Source organism: Borostomias antarcticus, assembly GCF_949987555.1.
Source record: "Borostomias antarcticus genome assembly, chromosome: 21".
Lineage (NCBI taxonomy): Eukaryota > Metazoa > Chordata > Actinopteri > Stomiiformes > Stomiidae > Borostomias > Borostomias antarcticus.
The window spans coordinates 4,334,183-4,357,141 of record NC_140254.1 but is presented as its reverse complement, the minus strand read 5'-3'; the positions used below and the strand labels follow the sequence as shown (position 1 = coordinate 4,357,141).

Sequence of the window (22,959 nt, the reverse complement as noted above, 5' to 3'; positions counted from 1 at the left end):
GAATTGAAATAACATGAACAAAAGAGTCTTCTAAATAAAACATCATTGACGAAATCAAATTGGTTGATTCCATGGCATCCATGGGGTATAATAAACAGGCCCTCCTATTTCTCCTCCTCATCCGGTAGCATTCTTGAAACTGACCAATGTGAACGCGGCTACAAACCTAGCTCTCTTCCTCCGCCTCCTCCTCCTCAAATCACATAGAGGACGTCGTGTCTGCTACACCGACTCAATCGCCATCTTGTCAACGGACAACATAACATTCTGAACAAAAGCAAGCTAACAGTGATTTTATTTTTTAAAATAGTTATAAAATATTTTATTTGAAGTAGTATCGCTACTCAAACGATATGTCTAGGGACAGATTTAATAGAAATCGTGGCGGTGGAGGATTTCAGAGAGGCGGCCGAGGCAATGGCGTTGGACCTAGTCCAATGCGAGGAGGTGGAATGGGCAATCCGAACTTCAGAAATCAAAACCAGCACCCATTTCAAAACAGGGGACCACAGCTCGGAAATAACTTTGGAAAGCCACCTAACCAAGTACCACAGCTAACCCCCCAGAAGCCACAGCAGCCTCCAAATTTAGCCCAGCAATTGATTCGGCCTCCTCCGACACCTGGCCCGGCGCTCACCATGAAAGGACCAGCCCAGCAACAGCAGGCCGCTGCGGCCCAGCAGGCTCAGGCCCAACAGGCCGCTGCGGCACAGCAGGCTGCAGCAGCGGCGGCACAAACAAAGATCCAGTCTCCTCCGCCGAAACCTGCATTAACTTCGCCTCCGCCGAAGCCTGCACTACCAACGCCTCCACCGAAACCTGCACTACCAACGCCTCCACCGAAACCTGCACTACCAACGCCTCCGCCCAAACCTGCATTAACTTCGCCTCCGCCGAAGCCTATACTGTCATCGCCTCCGCCGAAGCCTACATTGTCATCGCCACCGCCCAACCAAATGAACAAGAACCAACAAAAAACAGGACCTGGAAACGTCCAGAAACCATCCCCATCACCATATAGGCCGAAGCAGGAACCGCAAAAACGAAAGCACGAGCCAGCCGAGGAGAGGCATTATCCCACGGTAACGTTCAGTTAGCAACGTTAGCTATCATTATTCCCCTGAGTAACGTTACATCAGCTTTTAATGCTAGATAGCAACGTTGGTGGTAATGCCACTGTAGGTATAAGGTAACGCCACTTGTTCACACATGGTTATGAATCATTTTAGACACGTGTAGCTTATGTTACCACCCAAATAAACACAATAGCCTTTGGCTAACGTTTAGCTAGCGTTTGCTCATTAACAATGAAACTAGCTGGCTACGCGTTCTGCTAGCTAGCTAGCATGGTCAGTGTTTCTTCCACGTTAGCTAGCTAGGCTCGCGAACTGAGGCCCAGCCGCCATTTTGTGTTGTGCCACATAGCATTGGGTCAATAAATGCGCAGATTTGTAGCTGGCTGACTTACAACCCATCTGTGAAGTTAATTGTTGAGCCAACGAATATTATTATATTAATAAACGCAGACGACGTGTCATATACCTCGGCAACAATTGTTTTTGTTAACGTAACTTTTGAAATGTCGGTCAAAATTGTTTACTTGCCCCACATTGTATTTCCGCCCTGGGGGGATGGGAATGGTAGTGAACACATTAGCTCTAGCTATTGTTAGCTAGACGACAATGCACTCGTCTGCTTTTAATGTGAATTGTTTTCATCTTCTCGTCATTCACTGATAATTCAATATCATAGAACCGCAGTCGCTTTCTCAAATGTAGTATTCAGGGTTCCCACTGGTCATTGAATTTCTGGAATATCATGGACTTTTAAAGTATTGCAGACATGGAAAGTCAGGGGATTTTATCATTTTTTAGGCGAAGTCATTAAATATCAGGCATTTTTCTTTGTAGCACGTCTACATTTTAGTTGCCATTCAAAATGTTAATATTTTACATGCAGTGTTTCAATTTATTAGCAGGGTCCAACGTTAAGGTTAGTTGGTCAGAAATCTGCTTGCCCGAAGTCGGTTTTACTTGCCCCAATACAAATTGTTAGTTGGTAGCGGTTATCAAATAACAAAGACTAAAGTAGACTTAAGCAGCATGGTTCATTTCATTTGCTCCAAATCATAACATTACACCTGAAGTGCCCTCGGCCCTGCTGACAGACAGATTTCAGAAGGCTATCTGGAAAAAAAAAAAAAAAATACTTAGCCGGTAGATTTTTTTATGTACAGTCCCCTTGGCAGGTGACTCAATGTGAGTCAAAATTCAAACAGTGAGCCAAAATTAATTTTCACCCCTGCTGACAGCCATCTTTGTACAACCCGCTCAGCATCAAAATTGTCAACTGCTGGTCCCTCAATGCTAAGGTACAGCAGTTTCAAAAGCATCAACAGAAAGATTGCTCCGCAACTTCCCAACGCGATTCAGCTATTATATTCCTTTGTTTGCTTGCGCTTACTATCATTTTACTTCTTGCACGGTCGGGCAAGTTGCCGGCAGTGAGTTGCTTGATTTACTTGCCCCGGGCAGGCGGGCAATCCTTATTGTTGGACCCTGATTAGGTTGTTTCACATGTTTCCCGTAATACGTGAGTGGTTACGTTACTTGATAAAAAAAAAACACACAAAAAAACCGCACATTTATTCCCTTCCTGCTCATCAAGTTTGTCCGTTCATTATAGGTCACAGAAATGCAGTTTTTTAGTAATTGAAATTCAGGGAATTTTACGTTTGACTTGGAGTGGGACCCCTGAGGAGTGGGAACCCTGAGTATTGTAAGTTGATGCATGAAACGGGAGAACTCATGAATTGAATCTTAGTGTTGTTCCTTTGCCTGCAGGAGTTGAAAGCAACATTATCCTTGCTGTTGAAACCTGGTGAGAAGACCTACACACAACGGTGTCGTCTCTTCATTGGAAATCTGCCCAATGATATCTCAGATGATGAATTCAAGAAACTGTTTGCTAAATATGGAGAGCCCAGCGAGATTTTCATCAACAAAAGCAAAGGCTTTGGCTTCATTCGATTGGTAAGGTCACCACAACACATGCTTGCTTGTGTAGACTTCCCTCTTCTTGGACTGGCAAAGTTCCCGGTCAGTGTACGATAACGCTATCTGTTTTAACATTGCAGGAATCCCGAGCACTGGCAGAGATAGCAAAAGCAGAATTGGACGATGTCCCCATGAAAGGCAGACAGCTCCGCGTCCGCTTTGCCACACATCCTGCGGCTCTGTCTGTGAAGAACCTGTCCCCCTACGTTTCCAACGAGCTCCTGGAAGAGGCGTTCTCGCAGTTCGGCGTGGTTGAGAGGGCGGTGGTCATCGTGGACGACCGCGGACGGTCCACTGGCAAGGGCATTGTCGAGTTTGCCTCCAAACCCGCTGCACGCAAGGCCTTGGACCGATGCAGCGATGGGATTTTCTTGCTCACCATGTAAGGGTTTTGACTGAAGCTGTCAATCTGTATAGGCAGTGCACATAGTGAGGGATGATTGACACCCTCTTTAAAACCCATGTAGGTTCGTAAGGTGCTCAAATAACTTTTACTTGGAAGCACTGGCACTGGCTCCCAACTTAAAAACTTTGCAATGCGACCACAACGTTTACAATTTTGAGCCCATTATATCCAAATCAAGATTCTAATTTCTCTGATTTGTACAGGGCACCTCGGCCAATTGTAGTGGAGCCCCTTGAGCAGTATGATGATGAGGATGGCCTACCAGAGAAACTGGCACAGAAGAACCCCAAATATAATAAGTAAGTATTTTTCTTAATGATTCTATGGCTGACTTACAATCCTATGACTTGCAAGCTGTTAAGAAGGTCTTGGGTTTCACACCACCCCCATTTCACATCTGTTCTCTTTATTGCCCAATCTTTGCATTTCATATAGGGTTACGAAGGGGGGATGTACTTCGCTAGTACCAGGAGCTTTTGTGATGTTAATGACCCAGCCGAAATCACTGGTACTCAGCAGATGGTGTGATATGCAGTGGGGGAGATTGGAGGGGGGTGGGAAGGAGTGATGTAGGGTGGAGAGAGGAAGGGGGCTGGTTTCACTAAACCACAGCTGTTAAAAATCCATTCTCACTTTTCCCTGGGTGAATGGGGTATCAATTGCTTACTACTACCTCAACTAGCTGATTGCCCTTTGATTTGGTATCATGCTATGGGCATCCTGCAATTGTAGGTACTTCAATCCTCATTGTCTGAAGTATTGTGGCAAATGTCTCCGTAAGCAGATGCGGTATTGTCTCAGGTCATACCATATTTATTTACATATTCTCTGTCTCCATAGGGAACGAGAGGATCCTCCTCGGTTTGCCCGTCCTGGCACGTTCGAGTTTGAATACTCGAAGCGCTGGAAGTCTCTGGATGATATGGAGAAGCAGCAGAGGCAGCAGGTGGAGAAGAACATCAGAGAGGCCAGGGAGAAGCTGGAGGGAGAGATGGAGGACGCTTTCCATGAGCACCAGGCCAACATGCTCCGTCAAGGTGCATACTCAGGAGGATCACTTTAAGCCCTCACCTAAACACCATTCTGTCGGTTCTATTCTGCCTCCAGTGGTTTTGTAGCCTAGTGGCCCATAGGGCAGGAGCCTATCTCCTGGTTCTTTGTGTGAGGCAGCTTGATGCAAGTACACCCCCTGGACATGACTCTAGTATGTTGCAGGCCACTCTGCTTCAGCCCCTCACAAACATGCTCTCACATCTGTCATTGAATGAACTTGATATTAAACCACATATTGGTCTACTATTATCTCAAAAAGCTATCGATGTGTAAACCCAACCATCACACGTACGTTACTCGTCTGAGTCACTGAACAGCATGTCGATCTTCTTTCCTTCTGTACACAGATCTGCTGAGGCGACAGGAGGAACTCAGGCGCATGGAAGAAATGCACAGCCAGGAGATGCAGAAGAGGAAAGAGATGCAGCTCAGGTATGTTTCAGGGAATATGCCCCAACCGTATCTGTTCGTGCTACACATGCTCATAGAATCAGAACAGATGTGGACATTGTGTTTTGCGTTGCAGACAAGAGGAGGAGCGTCGGCGGCGAGAGGAGGAGATGCTTCGCCAGAGGGAGATGGAGGAGCAGATGAGGCGTCAGAGGGAGGAGAACTACAGGATGGGCAACTTCATGGACAACGTGAGTGGAGTGGAGTGCTCTCCCCAGCTGTAGTTCCCCGTTTTGCTTCAGGAATTCCTGCTGCTTTTATCACAGTGAAATTGACCATCCCTCCCACCCACCCATATTTGGCTGATTCTTTCCAGCACAGCTCTGTAAGATCTTGTTACCTGGCCCTGTTCCTGGCCAGTTCTGTAGAGCCCGGGTTGGCTCAGTGGTTTGTCAAATGTATTTTGTTGTCCGACGGCTGTTTTTCTATCACAGAGGGAGAGGGACATGAGGATGAATGCCGGTGGAGCCATGGGCATGCCAGGTTAGTGGTCCATTTCCAACCATTGCATCTTTTTACAATCATTTTGGGCAGTTTAGAGGTGACATTTCTTGGTTCAACTTGTTTATAATTTTGAGACTTTTAAAACCCCCATTAGGTTCAATTAGATTTTTTGTAGTTCTCAGACCTTGCCTCATGCGGACAACGAATCCTTTGGCATCGTAGCCCCATAAGGGTGTGGCTGACATTTCTTTTCTTTAAAAAAAAAAATGTATGTGACATGTAGTCCTGTTGTCTCTGTTAGACATGCCATTCGGAAGCCCCAAGCAGAAGTTCCCCGCTGGCTTTGAGGGACACCAGGGCATGGGCAACACTGCTGGAGGAGCCATGATGCCCAGTGAAATGGTAATGTATCCTACATAAGAAAAGAACCGTGTTAGGCCTAGTCTATGTTGTGAGGGGGTTGTTCCCTGTTAGCTCCGGTTGTGAAAGTGGCGACTGGAGAGTGATGTCGGAAGGAGGCTTTGCTCTGGTCTGTCTTCGACCTGTGTCCCTTTTGAGGACATCACTGTATTGTCCCTATGGCGACAGACGGCGGGTAGCTTTCCACTGTGCTCTGATTTGTTGGAAGACAGAAGTCTTCTTAGTAATGAGTTTTCCAGCCAACAGCCTGCCCCCTCAGTTCTTCCAGCCACAGCCTTGTTTGATGTTCAGCTGAAGAGGGCCAACCGGTACTAAACCCACTGAATTGCTCCCATCCCTGAGCAGCTCTCACACACACCAGCAACTACTATGTGTAATGGACCTCTATTGCAAGCCCTGTCTTGTGTGAGCCAGACAGGCACGTTTTCTCCGCAAGGGATGTCAGCCGGCAGCATTTTTCTTTTTGTTTTGTGGGGAAACGGGGAGGGGGGGGATATTTTGTAGTCATACCACTTTGCCATACCAAGCCAGAACATCAACTACAAACCCAACATGAAAGGAAACGTGGCATGTGTGGAACATGTGAATGTTTTAGGGGTGGCAGTGTGAAGTTTTTGAGAACATCCTGCAATGATCTTATGTGGCATATATCGGCTACCTAGTTGTCATAATGTTGGCCCAGCCATGTTTTTGGGTCCATGCAATTCAGACAGTGGTTTAGTACTGGTTGACTTTTTTTAAACCATTTTTTCTCCCCAAAAACGTATTCCGAAACAATTGTTTCAAAATTCAGAACGCAATATCTTGAACTGAGGGTGGCAGACATGGCTTTTCAATGGTTTCTGGATACCTGCTTGTTCTCTGAGGCAGAAGTCCCCTATTTCATTCAAGGCCAGACTGACAAAAGGTGGACCCCTGAGTAATCACTGGTAGATGTTGCTGGCTTGTAGAAGCAAGCAGTGAATAAACTGACCTGTTAAAGCTGCAGTATGTAAGATTTTTGTAAGATTTGAAACATTTACTTATATTGCTATGATAAATCAAGATGGATAAGGGATTGAGCTCCTCTGTGAAAACCGTCTTTGTAGACTGCTGTTTGGCTCTGCTACAGCAATTATTGTGTGTGTGTGTGTGTGTGTGTGTGTGTGTGTGTGTGTGTGTGTGTGTGTGTGTGTGTGTGTGTGTGTGTGTGTGTGTGTGTGTGTGTGTGTGTGTGTGTGTGTGTGTGTGTGTGTGTGTGTGTGTGTGTGTGTGTGTGTGTGTGTGTGTGTGTGTGTGTGTGTGTGTGTGTGTGTGTGTGTGTGTGTGTGTGTGTCACACCAGACACAATTTTCCCTCGTTGCTAGCACGTAGCAGGCTCATAGCGCAGAAGTTACATACTGCAGCTTTAACTTACTTTGTACCTTCATAACTAGTGAAAGTTTAGAAATCTGTAGTAAATGGATTGTCTTTTGATATTTTTAGAGTTAGACATTTTTTCTTGATCTTTATCTTCAAGTATAAGGATAGATTTGGATATGCGTCTCCAGCTTCTGTTTTTGCCAGATTTGGCAGGGCTGAAAATTAACACCTGCCACCGGCCAAATGCAGGTACAATTTCCAATTGGCGACTAGATTTCGGAAGGCTATCAGAAAAAAAAACACAAAAACTTGGCCGGTAGATTTTTTTCATCTACAGTCCCCTTGGCAGATGACTGACCGTGAGCCAAAAAGTTAATTTTCACCCCTGCCTGTGGTTAGGATTGGCCAACCAGTGTATTTGGGGTTTACAGAAGAGCAGTAGGTGGATCTTTGTAGCTCAGCATTTGTGGTACTGAGAACTGTGGTGCAGGTTTGTGCCACCACTGTTGTGTGGTTGTTTACGGCCGTTAATGCAGATTTGTTTTAACTACTAGTCCAGGCCACATGTAGTCCACAAAAAAGAAACATGATGAATTAACCATGTTAATTTGTGTAATAACACATGTTAAAATGAACATTCAGGACCAAGTCACCATGCCCTGTGAGAAAATGCCTCTCGGTGCGTGTTAAATGACATTGCCAAACATCATATTGCACTGAAATGTCCCATTGTAGGGTTTCTAGCAAAGTTCAAAGGCTATGGGGACATCAGTGGCTCAAAAATCTCATATGCACAGACCTACATATTTGTCATGACATTGGATTGCTAGGGCATACAAATTGCATTATAGACCTGCCAAAGGTTTTAATAGAATATCCAGGATATATGTACATTTAATTAACCTACTCTGGGACCTGTAGGGTAACACTAAGGCTAAATGGCTTAAATATCTTTCCAGTGGCTATTTTCTACTTTTTAAATACTCCAACCACTGAATTACTTTTTGGGAGTGGTACATGTAACTGAGTTGTAGAGGCAACATAAGTGAGAGGGGTATCTAAGAAGTAGGTTGAACCAACTCCCCTGTTAAAGTTTAGAGGAACTGGTGCACTTCAATAATTATCCACCCCATATAGTTTGGCCATAAACCACTGAGTCAAGTTTTAAAGCACACCTTAACCAGGTGCTAGAAGCAAGTGCTATAAGATAGGAGAAAAGGCTTTAATACATGCCAAATATCAAGGCACTTGTGAGCGATTGGCAGCTAAGATGAAAAGGCCTTTGGTGGCGTAGCTAGAATAGTTGAGCGTTTGGCATGCAACACCAGTCTACGACAGGCACTGACTAACGACAACATTACCCTTTCTTCCTTCTCCGTATGTTACCTGTGGCACCCGTGGACCTTCATATTGGAACTATTTCAACGAACGTTACCGTCGGATGTGTCTTCTGCTGGTTATATTGTAAAAAAAAAAAAAAATATGCCACTCTCAAACACCAACTCTCTATCTCTACCTACCGTCCCCGTTACACCTTTCCCCTGCATATGGACTTGAACTGCGTGCCATTGCACTGCCCTGCTCCATCCTAACTTCCTTGTTGGTATGGTTGTTGATTCCTACAGCGCAATGAGCGTTTCCCCCAGGGTGGCCCCAGGGGAATGGGGCCCAATAACCAAGGCTTTGGCAGGGTCCGTGAGGAGTTTGACGGGCAGGCCAAGAAGCCCCGCTTTTAAAGTTGTTCAGGTTCAATCTCATAGCAGCGCTTTTGTGTAGAGATTCTCTGAATATCTTGAATCATTGATGTATTTCAGTTGAAAGTGTTCTTGCATTTAGTCTGAAGACTAATTTTCATTTTATGGCAACGTTTAGATATTTTTTCCTTTATTTTGTATTTGGAGTAGTGTGAAATTAGAATATTTGGTTACCCTCTGTGATCCAGTTAGTAATCTCACCCATGTATACTTTCCTTTCCAGTTGTATCATGCTTTGTGACTCGTGTCGTAAGTGGTGATAATTGTAACGTTTTCTCACCTTTCTATGGCTGTTTTGTGTGCCATTTCAAATTTGAAGTAAAACATGTAATACAATAAAGATAAATTGGTTCTCTCCAAAACCTCTTAAAAATCTATTCTTAAGACTCAATTAGTTCCTGTCCCAAACTAACTCTGGGAGGGTTGTCTCAAACAGCCATTCCATTTTCTAGCAGTCTAGAGGATCCATTTTTGACACTGCTCAAATGGGTTGTATAGACTCATCTGGCATGACCAGGATTTATCAGAGTAAAAACGATTGATAATGGCAATAGTCCTCCAGGTGAATTATGGAACAAAACTGCACAATACAAGCTACATTGATCAAACCATGAAAGTTTCAGGTGTAGTGTAAGGGGAACAGATGTTGGCATTTTGACGACAGGAAAAAAACGGTTTGGTGTCGTGATTTCCCAGACCAAAATTGAATATTGCTGCTTGGCTGAAAACCTCCAACGCCTGAGTTTGTAGGCTTACATACTTGGGAATTTGTACAGAGAATTTGGTCTGAACTTTACGTTTGCCTGTGTGCCAGGTCATGAAAATATTAACTTTTTCTGTTGGCAAAATGCCACTTCTGGACGATAGGATTCCCATTCATACGTATTCTTTGAGGGAGTTTTCTGCTAAACGTTCCTTTACCGACCCCATAATTAGGCATCGAGATCACGACCCATTTCAGTCATTATTTGAATTGAATCATTTAGCCTAGTATATTTGACTAGTTAGGACTCAATCACAGGATTTCTCTGAAGGAGATCACTAAGGGTAAAATGCAATAATGGATGATGCCCAGAACCAGCTAGCCTCCACTATCCTGACATGGACTGCACCCAAGTAAACTGACTTCAATGCTGCCGTTTGAATACATTTGCAATCACTCTACTTGAGATGGTCAGTGACTGACATTTTGGTCAGTGATCCCTTTCATTTGAAGAAGAGTATCATTTCCCCTCTAACTCCAATACAGTAATATTGACGTCATTAGTCCTCTGGAGATTTCATCGTATCTTGATACCAGCTCATGTAAACCTGAACACTTGTAATGCTATTTCTCTGTTGGTTCTCTGTACATTTCTTTTAACAGGTGTGTCCATCTGAAAGATCATTGCAGGAATGTCAGGGGAGAATGTACTAGGGGAGAACTAAAACCTAAAACAGTTTAGTCCTGTTATGAATATGGTTATTTCAAACCACCGTTGGGCATTGTAATGGGACGACCTATGGGTGAAATATATGTTGGTGAATGGTAAACCAACATGGTTGGATAACTGGACTCTGAAGAAACCCTTCCCCCAATCGAATGTTGTTCATTGGCTGCTTTTCAGGGTGACACACCCTTGACTTCCACTGTCATCTACCTTGTAAGATGAATGGTTAGGCTTTGATCTGGCAGTACATTATCATTGGTTCCTGTGTATTTCTAAGCATACTGTTTTAGCCAGCTATTACTGGACAGGCCAATTAGTTAGCACATCTTTGTCAAACATGGGCAACTAAAAGGCTACTGTATGGAATGTAGATGAAACAGTATTTTGCCTTTTGCCTTTTAAGTTATCACACACCTTTAAATAATTGTTGTGGTCTTTGAACAGCAAATGGTAGCTAAGGAAGCCCAATGGCTACCCTTACTGAAATCACTTGGTACTGTAGATTAATTTATAGCAAATTGGTTATCAGTTAAAATATTGAATCAAAGGCCAGTAAGACACAACCAAGAAAGTGACAGTTCTTCACCTTGAGGTTATTCCTGTCAATGTTAATCTCTGGGGCAGTGAAATGGTGCACCCAAAGTAGGAAAAAAATCACAATCTATATATTACTAGATCATAGAACAGTCCTGGTCCTGGCTTGGAACATGGACATGGATCATGAAAGTGTTCCGGAACCGTTGTGAAACTGCTATAACTCCAGCAGCAGAGCTTGCCCCCAATATAACTCCCCCACCATCCTTCGGCAGAAGCAAGAGACCTGTGTATCAAGTTGTGCGGAGCGAATGGCTTGTGTCTCTTGTTTTGTGTTGTGTGTCTTGAGTGCATGGGGGTGCAGTAGCTGTGCAGTAGAGGCAACAACAGCCCAGGCTGCCCCATTCCACAGTTGAGGCTCCGGCATTTGGTTACGTTGAGGATGATGAGTAGTTCTGCAGAAGTCAGTGGACAGTAGAGCCTGGACTTGTTTGCAGCGAGAGGTATGCTAACAGATCAGCTGAAAAAAAGGTAAGTGTCCCATCATGTTTTACAATTTTGAAAATATCCCCACAATTAACTTGCTCTCTCTCTCTCGGTGTCACCTACCCCTTTTGTGGGAAGTGACTCTACAGGGCTTCTGGCATCACACTCTTGAAGAATGGATTCACAGTGCAGTACTCTTGTCCTCTTTCTCCTTCTGTCTGTAGACTTGTGGCAAAGCATCCGTTTAGCTTGTGCAGTGTGGGGCATTTCGCCTTCCATCGCTCACTCCAGCTGGTCTCTGTGAAATGAACTGTAGATATGGACGGCTGTCTCTGGCTCAAATAATGTAGGATGGTGTACAATGGCAGACATAACCTACTGGTATTACCAGTACATCATTTTGGCATTCAGTTACAGGTCAGGCAGCAAAGTCTTAGTCTTAAATTGACCTTAAAGGGTCTGGATTGTGAAACTGGCATGTGGGGTGGGGGGGGTGGTGACATTGTCCACAAAAGTAAATCTTCATCACATTGTGCTGCGTGTACGGTCATATTAGGAGCGCATTAGCATTCCCTAAGGCCTTAATGCAACCGAACATTCTAATTTCTAAAAATTCTGGCAACGTTATATCAGAAGTTTGAGTTCAACCTGTATTGAAGAGGTGCCTGCACACTGCCACAACCACTGCCAACCCAACACCCAACATTCTAAAGTTGGCAGTTGTTGGGAGTTTAAATTCAGCTGCCCAATCCATCCAACCAACTCCCAGTGTTGCCGTTTTGTCGCTACATCTGGCGATTTTCCAGACCCCCTTGTCGACTTCATTAGTCAAAAGCGACTAGTGACAAATCTAGCAAGTTTTTCTGGTCATTTGGGGAATGATTGTGTTGACGGAGCTCTGCAAAAAAAAAAGCACCCAACATCCCATTCTGCGATTCACGTTACAACCGAGCTCACGAGCCGAGTAGGTCTACAGCAAGGGCTGCTGTCTCCTACACACACACACACAGCACTAAAGCAGCCAGTCTGACTAGATGGCAGCCCCACAGCAAATATGTAAATAGTTTGTAGGTCTACATTAGACCAATACATATCTGTACAATTTTAAAAAAGAAAAAAAAAAAGCTAACATTATAGTTATATGGCAACTAAGAATAAAGAATAAATAAAGAACAAGAATACATTTGTAAATGCGTAAATAGTTAGATTGTAAACTGCCTTTTCTACTCATTTAGCCTCTTGCAGAATCGCATATTATCCAAATTTGTTGATTGTCATCTAGCTACTTTTGGGAGAGCCAACAGCTACTTCACTTAGTCACCAACAAACATGGCACACCAATCCAACGTTGATGTTGGTCGGGGCAGTGTGCAGGCACCTACTGTGAAGAGGGACATATTTGAAGTCTGTCTAAATGGGGCTACTCATGGCTCTGGTTGAGTCAGTGCAGTTACCTGTAACCTAGAGACTTGCAGCCAAATCAACAAGTAGGCTAATGCTCATTGTTATGTGCATATGCCTATCCATGGCTTCCAGTTTTCAACACAAGACATCTGTGATCATCAGATTTGAATGAAGTGAGTTGAGTATTTGATTCAGTTTTGTGGAAGTGTGTGTAATTTATGCTCTACTGTGATGTTACACTATAGTCCTCATAATGCAAGTGTTCAGTCTGTCTTTTTTCTCTCCACAGAAAACCAGTGCCTTTAGCACTACTGGTGGCTTGTGTATGAGATTGCTACTTAACTTGGACAATTGGTAGAAACTTACCATCACTGAGCATTCAACTATAAACTATTAATCACAGAGAGGGCTTTCTGGTGGCAAACTCAAGAGTCAATATCAAGCGGGACATGTCATGATTGGCAATTGTTTATATTAGGCCATGTGATTTGTCTCATTACCTTATCACTACCCTGAAACCTGACAGGTTCTTTGTATTTATCAGCCTGAAACGAGCATCTATTTACGCATTTATTCAATTAGCGAGGCCTATTTGCCATATGTAGGAATTGGAATCCAGGTGCGAGTCAAGTCTGGTCTTTTGATATATGTCTGCATCTAAGCGTTTTTGAAGCAGATTGGGAATTTAGCAATGGTCATGATTTGACGAGGGAAGTGAGACGGGTGTTATGGGGACAGGGGTGAGGTGTTTGTTTCAAGTCTGTCCCATCCTAGTTAGGTGTGTGAAGAAGAACACTTACATTATACAGCCATATGGCAACCAGCACATGATGCAACAAGGAACCACCACATTTAGTCTATTTATGTTCTACAGAAATATGTGTGTCTGAACAGCAGCCTGTTTAGTTCTCCCTTTGCTGTTGTACTGTATCATTTCAATAACGTCCTCCATACCAGTGACCAGCCACTTGTTTTGTAAAGTTTCCGCACAGTTCCATCAGGACTGTGCTCACCTCCCTCAGTGGCTTCTATGTGGCCTGTTGGAGCTGTAAACCTGAGTGTGTAGTAGGTGAACAAGCAGCTGCTCTGTTGAACTAAAGCAAACTTAACCATGAGCGATGAACCCAGCCCTAGGGCTGACGACTGTGTCTCGTCTGCACTGTGATCCATTTCACCCCTCCAAAGACCTCTCGCTCTTGAGTGGTCCAGCAGCTTCTCCATGTCCCTGAATCAGAGTGTGATGCCAGAACTACCCTCCGGGCCCCACGGCCCCCACTGGAGGGCCAATGCCGTTCCTTCCCTCCCTCCCTAAACTTGTTCTGCAAGAGTGATTGATCAATGCGGCAAATACTCGGTCATGATGTGTAAGGTGACATGGCTTTCGAATAGATACAGCTCCTGGCCCTTTTAGGGGTTTGCAGTAACATTCCTGAAGTATCCCTCTGTCAACCAAGTCAAGCTTACCTTGCTCTGTATGTTCTCCCTCTTCTGACGCATTCTACAAATGGCAGACTGTCATGGTCACTACGCACATGTCTGGTCCCCTCTGAAATCTCAGAAAAGCAAGTGCTTATTTATCTAAGTTAGTTGATCTACGCCCATAGAGGTTGATTGTGTTCACAGCTATTTTGTTCTTATTCTCTTAGATTCTTCACATCAAATTCTTTTTAGTGTCACACTTAACCCTTCAGACAGTCACACATTCAATGCATGCTCCTACTACAATACTCCATACCATTACGATATGAAACATTAGTATTTGTCTTCCCTACTCACTCATTACACACACAGTTTAGCCCGCACACACATCCTCTTATTAGGGGTTTAAGACTGTCCTTTTCCCAGCGCCAAGCTCATTGCATCTCTCTTGCCACAGGGACCTCAGATGATTGAGGGAGGCTGAGGAGCTGCTGCCAGTCTGACACATGGTAAGTGGCCAAACATCCCCTCCATCTCCCTCACAACCACCCCCTCAGTTTTGACCATCTTCTGAAAGGCGTCGGTAGTAGTAATAGTCTGTAATGTGCTGTGTCCACGTAGTCTGTAGTTCAGTTAAGGTGGTACAACTGGCCGTGTAACGTTGACCATTTTATCAAAGTCCTGTCAATGAATATCCTAAGTCTAGATTGTAAGTAGATCAGTGACATGATTTCTTTCATTGTAGGTTAACTGAAGACTATAAACCTGAGCCCAAGGGCCCTATGGTGGCGGTCTGTCCTGACGGAAGGATGCTGAGTGAGTCTGAAACCTCCGCACAACTGTATTAAAGGGATAATTCACTCAATATTTTATATATATATATATATATACATACACACACACACCACAACAGACTAATGTGTTGGACAGGGAAGGGTCCCTTTATAATTCCTCCTCTCTCTTATTTGTCTCACCTTGTACAGAGCTGTACGAGAGACGGGGAGGTTCTGAAGAAGGCGCCCAGCAGACGAGCAGCGGACAAGAAATGGTTCAAACTTGCAAAGTTTTCTTCACCATATTTGATAATTACATCGTCAATAAAAGTTGTAAATTTGGACATTCTGTCAGTTTTATTTTAATTCAACGGTTAATTGAAGTGCACTATAATGTGAAGAAAATAGTTTTATCCTAACCATTCACTTATGAATATCAGATATGACTTGCCATAGTTAATTTTAACCAAGACGTATACTGAGATTTTTTGCCTGTAAGAAATGTCAAATTGTACATATGCAATGAGTCAGATTTATTAATGGGGGTCTCAGGGTTTCCACCTTCCTGGAAAACCTGGGAAAGAGTTGACAAATTTCCAGTCATGGAAAACAATTTGGACTATTTTCCTGTAGTTGAGAATGAGCCTTGCTATCAGAGCTCCCCAAGACTGATAATATTGTCATCTGAAAGGGATAAGCCATGTTCAGGAACATTGAAATCGTAGTTTAGGGAAGAGTATTTTGAGTAAAGTGTAAATTTATTTTACTATGAACATTTTGGCCGATACCGATAACATTAACATTGCTGTCATGGCCATATTTACCAATGTCAACATGTTCTGTATAAAAAGTTTATATTATAATCAAATGTTATACATACTAAAAAACACATGGAAACACTATTTCCAAAACATTCAAAAAAGCCGATAAATCATAGATTTAACGCATTGTTTCTATCTAACAGCAGCTAGACAGAAATAATCTGCTGTTCCCATCATTACATCCAAGTCAACCATGGATCCCCAGCTTCGTTAAAGTTCTGGGTTATAGAAAGTCTGTGTGTCAGAGAGGTGGCGATATCCAAAAAACTCATGTGCAGAGAAGCTTTCTGGATTCACACACAATACATAAGAGCCTTCTGGACTCAACTAGGAGCTCAGCCCCTCATGCTTCTTATATCCAGCTGTACTCAGCCTACTTACCTACCTAGCCTATTTAGTACAATTAGTGCACCTCATTCACACTTTAGTGTTGCTCATTGTAGGCTTTTGACTTAAAGTACACTACCTATTTGCACTGATCCCATGTAATGTTCTGTCCTTTGCTCTGTCCATGATATAGCATTTATTGTATTGACAGTATTGATAGACTTTGTCCACTGACCTTTGATAGATATGCCCCCTCTCCTACGTTATTCTAGTGTTTTGTATATGTTTTGTATACTTGAGTGCATATACCTTGTGGACTGGCCTCCCTGAGATCAACGACTTCATTGGTGGAATAGAGACATTGGCTGTTTGTATGCACTGCTCCACTCACTCACCTGCCCAGGTGATCATCCGAGAACCTAGAAGTACCACCCAGCCTTTGTTCTCACCATGACTCTGAGGAAGATGTAATTGTCGAAACGTTAGTCGTTTTATCTGCACCTAATAAACGGCCTCAAATGCCTCGTGTGCTCCAGTGATTCCTCTTTCTATCTGCTGTTCACATCGGCCCTGTTTTGCACATACAGGACCGATACCGATATATAAAAAAATGACGATACCGATATGATTGCCGATATCCCTATTTCACATAGTCTGGGAGTCTCCCATCGCCACTGATTGGCATTGGCTGACTACATGAATCGGGCAGTAATAAACAAATAACAAGGATTATCCCCAAAACCTACATCCGTTGGGTCAGACTAGGTCTGACTATGTGAGACAGTTTGGGGTTAGGGTTGGGACACTGTAAGAATGGCCAGCATTATACAACAGTGGTAAGAATAAATTGTGCCCCTCCCCAAAAAAAACACTTTTTTGCAGGTGCATGAAGGGTGTCCTGGGAAATGATTTCTAGTAAAGAGTGGGAACCTTGTCTGTCATTGTAATACAAATTCTCTATTATTAGATCTTAGTTGAACTAATTTTACAGACTGTGTTGTTTTGGCCAGATAGAGCTGGTTTTCTCATTCATTGCATATAAAAGAATATTGCGCATCTTATGTTTGTAGAACAAAGCGCCCTTGATTGTCTTCGCTGGCGCATTCCTCACCACCAACTCTCTCTGTCGACAAGACAGGAATCCGCCTGGGGTGGGGTGAGGCCATGGAAGCAACTCAGACGCCAAGGCTCCTGACTGCATAAAACTTACTGCCGTTCAAGGCCGCCCTTACTCCGATTGCAGACTGCTGTGTGCATGAAGCAACTGAGTTTGACAGTCCCCTTCTCCAGACGGGTTGTTGTATTGTTTGTATGTATATGTAATAAACTTTGTTAAACTTAGAATGTTGGCATTCGACTCTCCTGAACAATACTTTTGTCACAGAAAATTCCACAAAAGTCATCAGTAGTCTTTCTACACTACTTAGTCTCAAAGCCATCAACAAGCCAGAGAGCCACAGTTCCATCTGCCCTTAATTAACAACCCAGCCTGCTGTCCCTTCAGGCTGCCTCTACACCTCTGAAGTGGCCTGGAGGATTGTCCAGTTACCATTGAGGCCAAAGTGGCATGTTTTCCCCAGGTCAGATCACAATTGTATCCTGTGTCTTGGCTGTCAATGCTGAGGAAGCTCCAGCACCGGAGCCTGGGAGGATGCAAGCTGAGACAGAGGCCAGAATGTTGGCTGGTTTTGTTGAGTCTGACCGGCGCTCTCCTCTGTAGGGCTTTGGTTACAGTTTGGCAAAGCTGACGGTTAAACAGGAGTACTGCGGCTTTTTATTCCAGAAATGATTTTACCGTATTAATTGATGAGGGAACTTGGCGCCATAATGGTGATGGGTGTGGTATTGACATGTTCAGGATGTGGAACATATACGGGCATTTTACTGAATTAAATAATTTAAACTTCAGAATATTTTGAGTGGAAATAAATGTTAAAGAAATCCTTTGTGTTTTATGACAACTGGAAAGTCTCAAGGCAAGAAAAGATTCGGGTATCTCCATGACAAGTGCTTTGCAACTAAATTGTAATAGATGTGTTACATACCTAAAAGGTAGTAGCTATTGCACAGTGTTATCAGATTTCCTGGAGGTCCCATATCCACTTGCCCCTGACTGTCCATGTCCCACCTGCCCCCTGCAGCCTGTGTAAGCTGACCTGAGGACCAGGGGAAAAGAGAGAGAGTCTGTGTGTGTGTGTGTGTGTACGCTGTTGGGGGTGGTATCCCTGCCGACCAGAGAGACCAGCCTCTCCAATGCATCTTTAATGTGCATGTATCATTGATGACCTCACCTGGCAGCATGCTGGTCCCCAGTGGCGCCAGTGCACTCGCCACGAGAGACGACTACAAGTGTGTGTGCGCTCGCTGAAGCCTGCTATTGTGGAGGAGGGAGAGGCATGAGCTCCGCTGCCAGAGCCCCTCGGGGCCTAAGCCTGGATTCCGGGGGGCTGTGGCACCACAGGGCCAGGCAGAGGAGCCGGGCCTTGGTCCGTACCTACCTTCTGTCCAGCTCCGCGCCCCCCCTGCCTCCGGCCCGACTCAAGGACCCTCTCAGACTGCCCTCCCTGGCTGTAGCCAAGGCCCCTCACAGGCAGACCACCGCAGCTCCTCTCAGGTAGGCTGATACAGATCCACATACAGGGCTTGGGGACCCAGCAACAGCAGAACTGACATTGCTGTTAGACAAACATACTCCTGGAGCTTGCTCGATCGCCTTGTTGAGAGGGGTCAGGGAAGAATTTTTACAGCTCACTTTTCTGGCCCCCGGGTGATACTGTTTTTTTGCTTCCCTCTGGAATATGTAGGGCTGGGTCGTACGCCCACCTCCCTTGTTCTCTGTAAAGCGCATTGTGTTGCCTCTGTGTGTGAAATGCGCTATACAAATAAAGCTTTGATTGATTGATTTGATTTGAGAACTGCAGTTTGGAATACATTGCGCAAGGCTAGATATGATGAAAGTATAAGTTGAAGTTATTGTCAGTTGCGGGGATTTCTTTGTCAAGAAACCAAAATGACTGAAGGTCTGCCCTGCTGGCCTCCCTTGTCAAGGTGTGGACAGGTTCAAAGATTTTATAACCACAGTTTGAAATCACCATAACCGTAACTTTTTTTTTCATTTCTAAAAAATTAATTATTATTTATAATTTATTAATTATTTCCTTATTTGTGTGGAATTACACTCTGTTAGTACACCTATTGTGCCCAGATTAGACATCCAACCTCACCAGAGTTCTCTTCTTCCTTCCTGTTTACTACAGAAGAGCTTCCTCCGAGCCATGAATCTTAGGTGGTGTAAGACGATCCGTTCCTGTTTGGGTGATTTGTTGTCCATGCGGTTCAATGCTGAGTTCACTCAGACTGAGTTTGTCAGACTAGTGTTTCTTAGAGGAGGACAAGTCAGGGAGGGAGGGAAACCTGAGAGAGGCACCAGCTTCACTAGCACGCCGCTGGGGTGGAAACACACCACACCATCCTCTCCACAGCACCCTATCTCCCTGTCTATCAGACAAGATAGGCCTGCAGCCTCACCCCAGTATGACAAGGTTTTGAATAACCAGAAAACCAGAGGATTCACATGAAGTGGATGAGACAGTGAGGTGTTTTCACTATGTGTCCATTGCTGGTCATGGCTGAGGTGATGAGAAGAGATACTTGGTCGGTTGTTTTGTTCTAAGAGCACGGGATCTCTACATCAGGAAGGTGTAACTATGTCTCTTTTCCTCCGTCTCTGTCCCCCTCCATCTGTCCTTCTCTCTGTTCCCCATCCTCTCTCAACCCTCATCACCCCCCCCTATCTCTCCTCCCAAACCTCTCTCTCTCTCCGTACAGTATAAGTGAGCCGTCTCTCTTCACCCTGGGAGAACGAGCCGCGTTCGAGGGCTTCTCCCGTAACCTCCGTCCTCCGCTGCGCAGACGGCCCTCCTCTCTGGCGCTCTGCAAGTCCTGTGACCCCGGAGCTAGGACCCAGAGCCAGACCCAGATCTGTAACGCAACCCAGAACCCGGCCCCGAGCTGCAGACCCATCTACACCCACTTCTCCCAGCCCATCCGATACAACCCCAAGCCGGCAGTGAGACCTGGCTCCCAGACCCTCACCCTAAACTCGGAGCAGGGCGAACTTCGGCCTCTGATCCTGCACCACCGCCACTCGTCACAAGGAGAGGCTCTATCTGTCAGAGGGAAGCCCTGCCTCCCCAGAAGCCTCCAACCCTCACCAACCACTGTTGCCGGCCCTGCTGCAACTCGCACACAGCTTCACATATTCCTGCCCACCGAGGGAGGCAGAGAGGGGCAGGAAGCAGACAGTGAATCGGTGGATGAGGGGTTTATGGACGAGCTGGATAGTAAGATCACTTCCTTAAAGATCCAGCAGGGGGAGTCCTTGTCCAAACCTCACACACAACCTGACTAGGACTGTTTATTCCTTCTTTAGCCTACACTACAGCCCACTCATCAGTTTGAATGACTTCACTTACTTTATTTACATCCAAGAAGGAAAATGATTTCCAATGGAACACTGGTGACGGCACTGATGCTCATAAGAAACTCCAGGTTTTATGAATGTTAATTTAAATTGATTTCAGCAGCGATGTCTTGGAAATTGGTAGAAATTTGGAAAAGACTCCAAGTTAGTTGGCAGTCAAATGATAAGGGAAACTGTGAAAAGTATATTTAGAGGAACCACAACTAAGTGATCAGAATGTTGAATGAATAAACTGCTAAATACCTTTGAATGGAGCTGTGGCTACCAGTAATATTTCTCTCTCTATTTCTTTTGGGAAATTTGAATTTTGTATCACACTGATACAAAGTTTCACCACACCCGTTGTAGACACATGTATTACTATTGCTATTGTATATACTGAACACATTTTCCCAATAAAAAGAGAAGTCAGAGTCAATATTATCAACAATATACCGTGATATGACTTGCCAAAATTTGTTAGGGTATTGGTTGTGGAATAAGGAATAGTAGCAAGAATAAAATAATAATAATAGCAAGGTTTACTTTATCGTTTTATCGCCTTATCACTTTACTAAATTGGACAACGTGTGTAAAGTGGCACTCAAGTCCCCAAACTTGTTTCTGAATTAGAATAGAATAGAAAGTTTATGTATTATGTGTAACAAGGCTACGGGTACAGGTACATTGGAATTATTGTAATCACTTGTCCTTACAGTATCTTATCAGTGCTAATCAGGATAAAGCGCCATTTAAAGAGCATCTTTACATCTTTAAAGAGCCATCAGAGACATCTTTAAAGAGCCACCACCATAGAATAAAGCAGGGATTGCATTTCCATAGCCAATAGCAGGTTTATTTCGTTCTAACCTTGCAACCTGGCTTTCTGCAGGAACCTGGCAACCTGGCTTTCTGCAGTCGCGCGAGTCTGGTTTATATTATACCTCCATGGTCTGGTTGCCCAAATAAACCCAAAGAAGAATAAAGAAGAAGAATAATCATGTGGAGTGGAGGCCAATGAAGCAGCGGATGGGGGGCTAAGGCTAGGGTGGTGCCCTAGGTGGTGCCAACGAAAATTGATTGTGTTTATTTATATTTATTTATTTATTATTGTTTTTTTTTGTTGTATTTTATTTTCGTTTATTTTACTTTTATTTTGTTATTATTATTGAGTTCTGTTTTTTAGGTCAGACCTGATAGAGTGGTGGTGTGCACGGACTCCAAATCGGTACTGGACAGTATAGGCCTACAGTCCACCCAGACCGTCAGAGAGGATCTACTTATTGAATTGTATCACAGTTTGTTTAGGCTTCACAGGTTTGGTATAGACGTGCAGTTTTGTTGGGTTCCGGCACATGAGGGGGTGACAGGGAATGAGACTGCAGACAAACTGGCGAAAGGTGCGCTGACTAACGTCATCTCGGTGCCTGTTCCCCTCGGGAAGGGAGAGGGGAAAGCAGTGATTAGAAGGAAGGGATTTGAGTTCTGGCAGAAGAGGTGGGATGAAGACCAGAAGGGGGTATCACAGGGTGCAGAAGTCAGTTATGGTGAAGAACTACACTGCACAGAACAGGAGGGAGGAAATCGTCATGGCTAGACTCAGGTTTGATCACACGGGACTGAACGGCACCTTGTTTGTACTGGGGAAAAGGGGGAGTGATACATGTGGGCACTGTGGAGCTACAGAAAACACTGAACATGTTCTATTGCACTGTCCCAACTATGAAGAAGAGAGAGAGACTCCGGGATAAGGTCAGAGAAGCAGGACGGGAATGGAATTTGAGGGGTTTACTGGGCACGGAGGGGGTAGGAATCTGCAGGAAGGCTCTATTTACTTTCTTGGGTGACACACGGTTGTGGGGCAGACTGTAGTCTGTAAGCACTAGGATGATGACATGATGATGCACACTCTTGTACAGTAGGTGGCGGTATGCACCTTTAAGCTGTTTGCGATCCGCCATAAACCCAAGGAAGAAGAAGAAGAGTTCTGTTTTTTGAACAGAGGGTGGCAGAAATGCACTTCCGGTGCCTAATCCACCGGAAAGAAAGAAGACGAAGAAGAAGAATCTCGAGAAGTCGTGGAACTCCGGTGGAACTGTGCAGAAGCGTGGTGCAAAGTGAGTTGTTTTCTGTAAAAATATATACATACGTCATCCAGTGGATTATACACGAACAAAAACTTATTCAAAGAAAGGATATGCTATTGTCTGCATATGAGTCTACGCGTCATTTTTTCCCCCAACCAACTTCTGCCATAACCACGCCCCCGCGAGTTTTCATTGGACAACCCTAACCCAATGAAAACTCGCGGGGGCGTGGTTATGGCAGTAGTTGGTTGGGGAAAAAAATCCCGCTGAGTCTACTGTTGACGCTACACCT

General features: G+C 44.4%; 1 protein-coding gene across 2 annotated transcripts; it reads left to right on the top strand.

Annotated features, from left to right (window-relative positions):
- Positions 1-214: 214 nt before the first annotated feature.
- On the top strand, positions 215-15,314 carry sfpq (splicing factor proline/glutamine-rich). 2 transcript variants are annotated; one of them, XM_084455233.1, is made up of 12 exons: positions 215-1,082; positions 2,844-3,032; positions 3,137-3,438; positions 3,666-3,761; positions 4,303-4,499; positions 4,863-4,947; positions 5,042-5,156; positions 5,400-5,448; positions 5,711-5,811; positions 14,655-14,706; positions 14,943-15,013; positions 15,181-15,314. In XM_084455233.1, exons 1-10 carry the CDS (start codon positions 354-356, stop codon positions 14,679-14,681), a joined length of 1,890 nt encoding a protein of 629 aa, XP_084311359.1. In that variant the 5' UTR covers positions 215-353; the 3' UTR covers positions 14,682-14,706; positions 14,943-15,013; positions 15,181-15,314. The 2 variants fall into 2 exon arrangements, with proteins under 2 accessions (XP_084311359.1, XP_084311358.1); XM_084455232.1 differs by having other exon boundaries at positions 8,796-14,706.
- Positions 15,315-22,959: the final 7,645 nt, after the last annotated feature.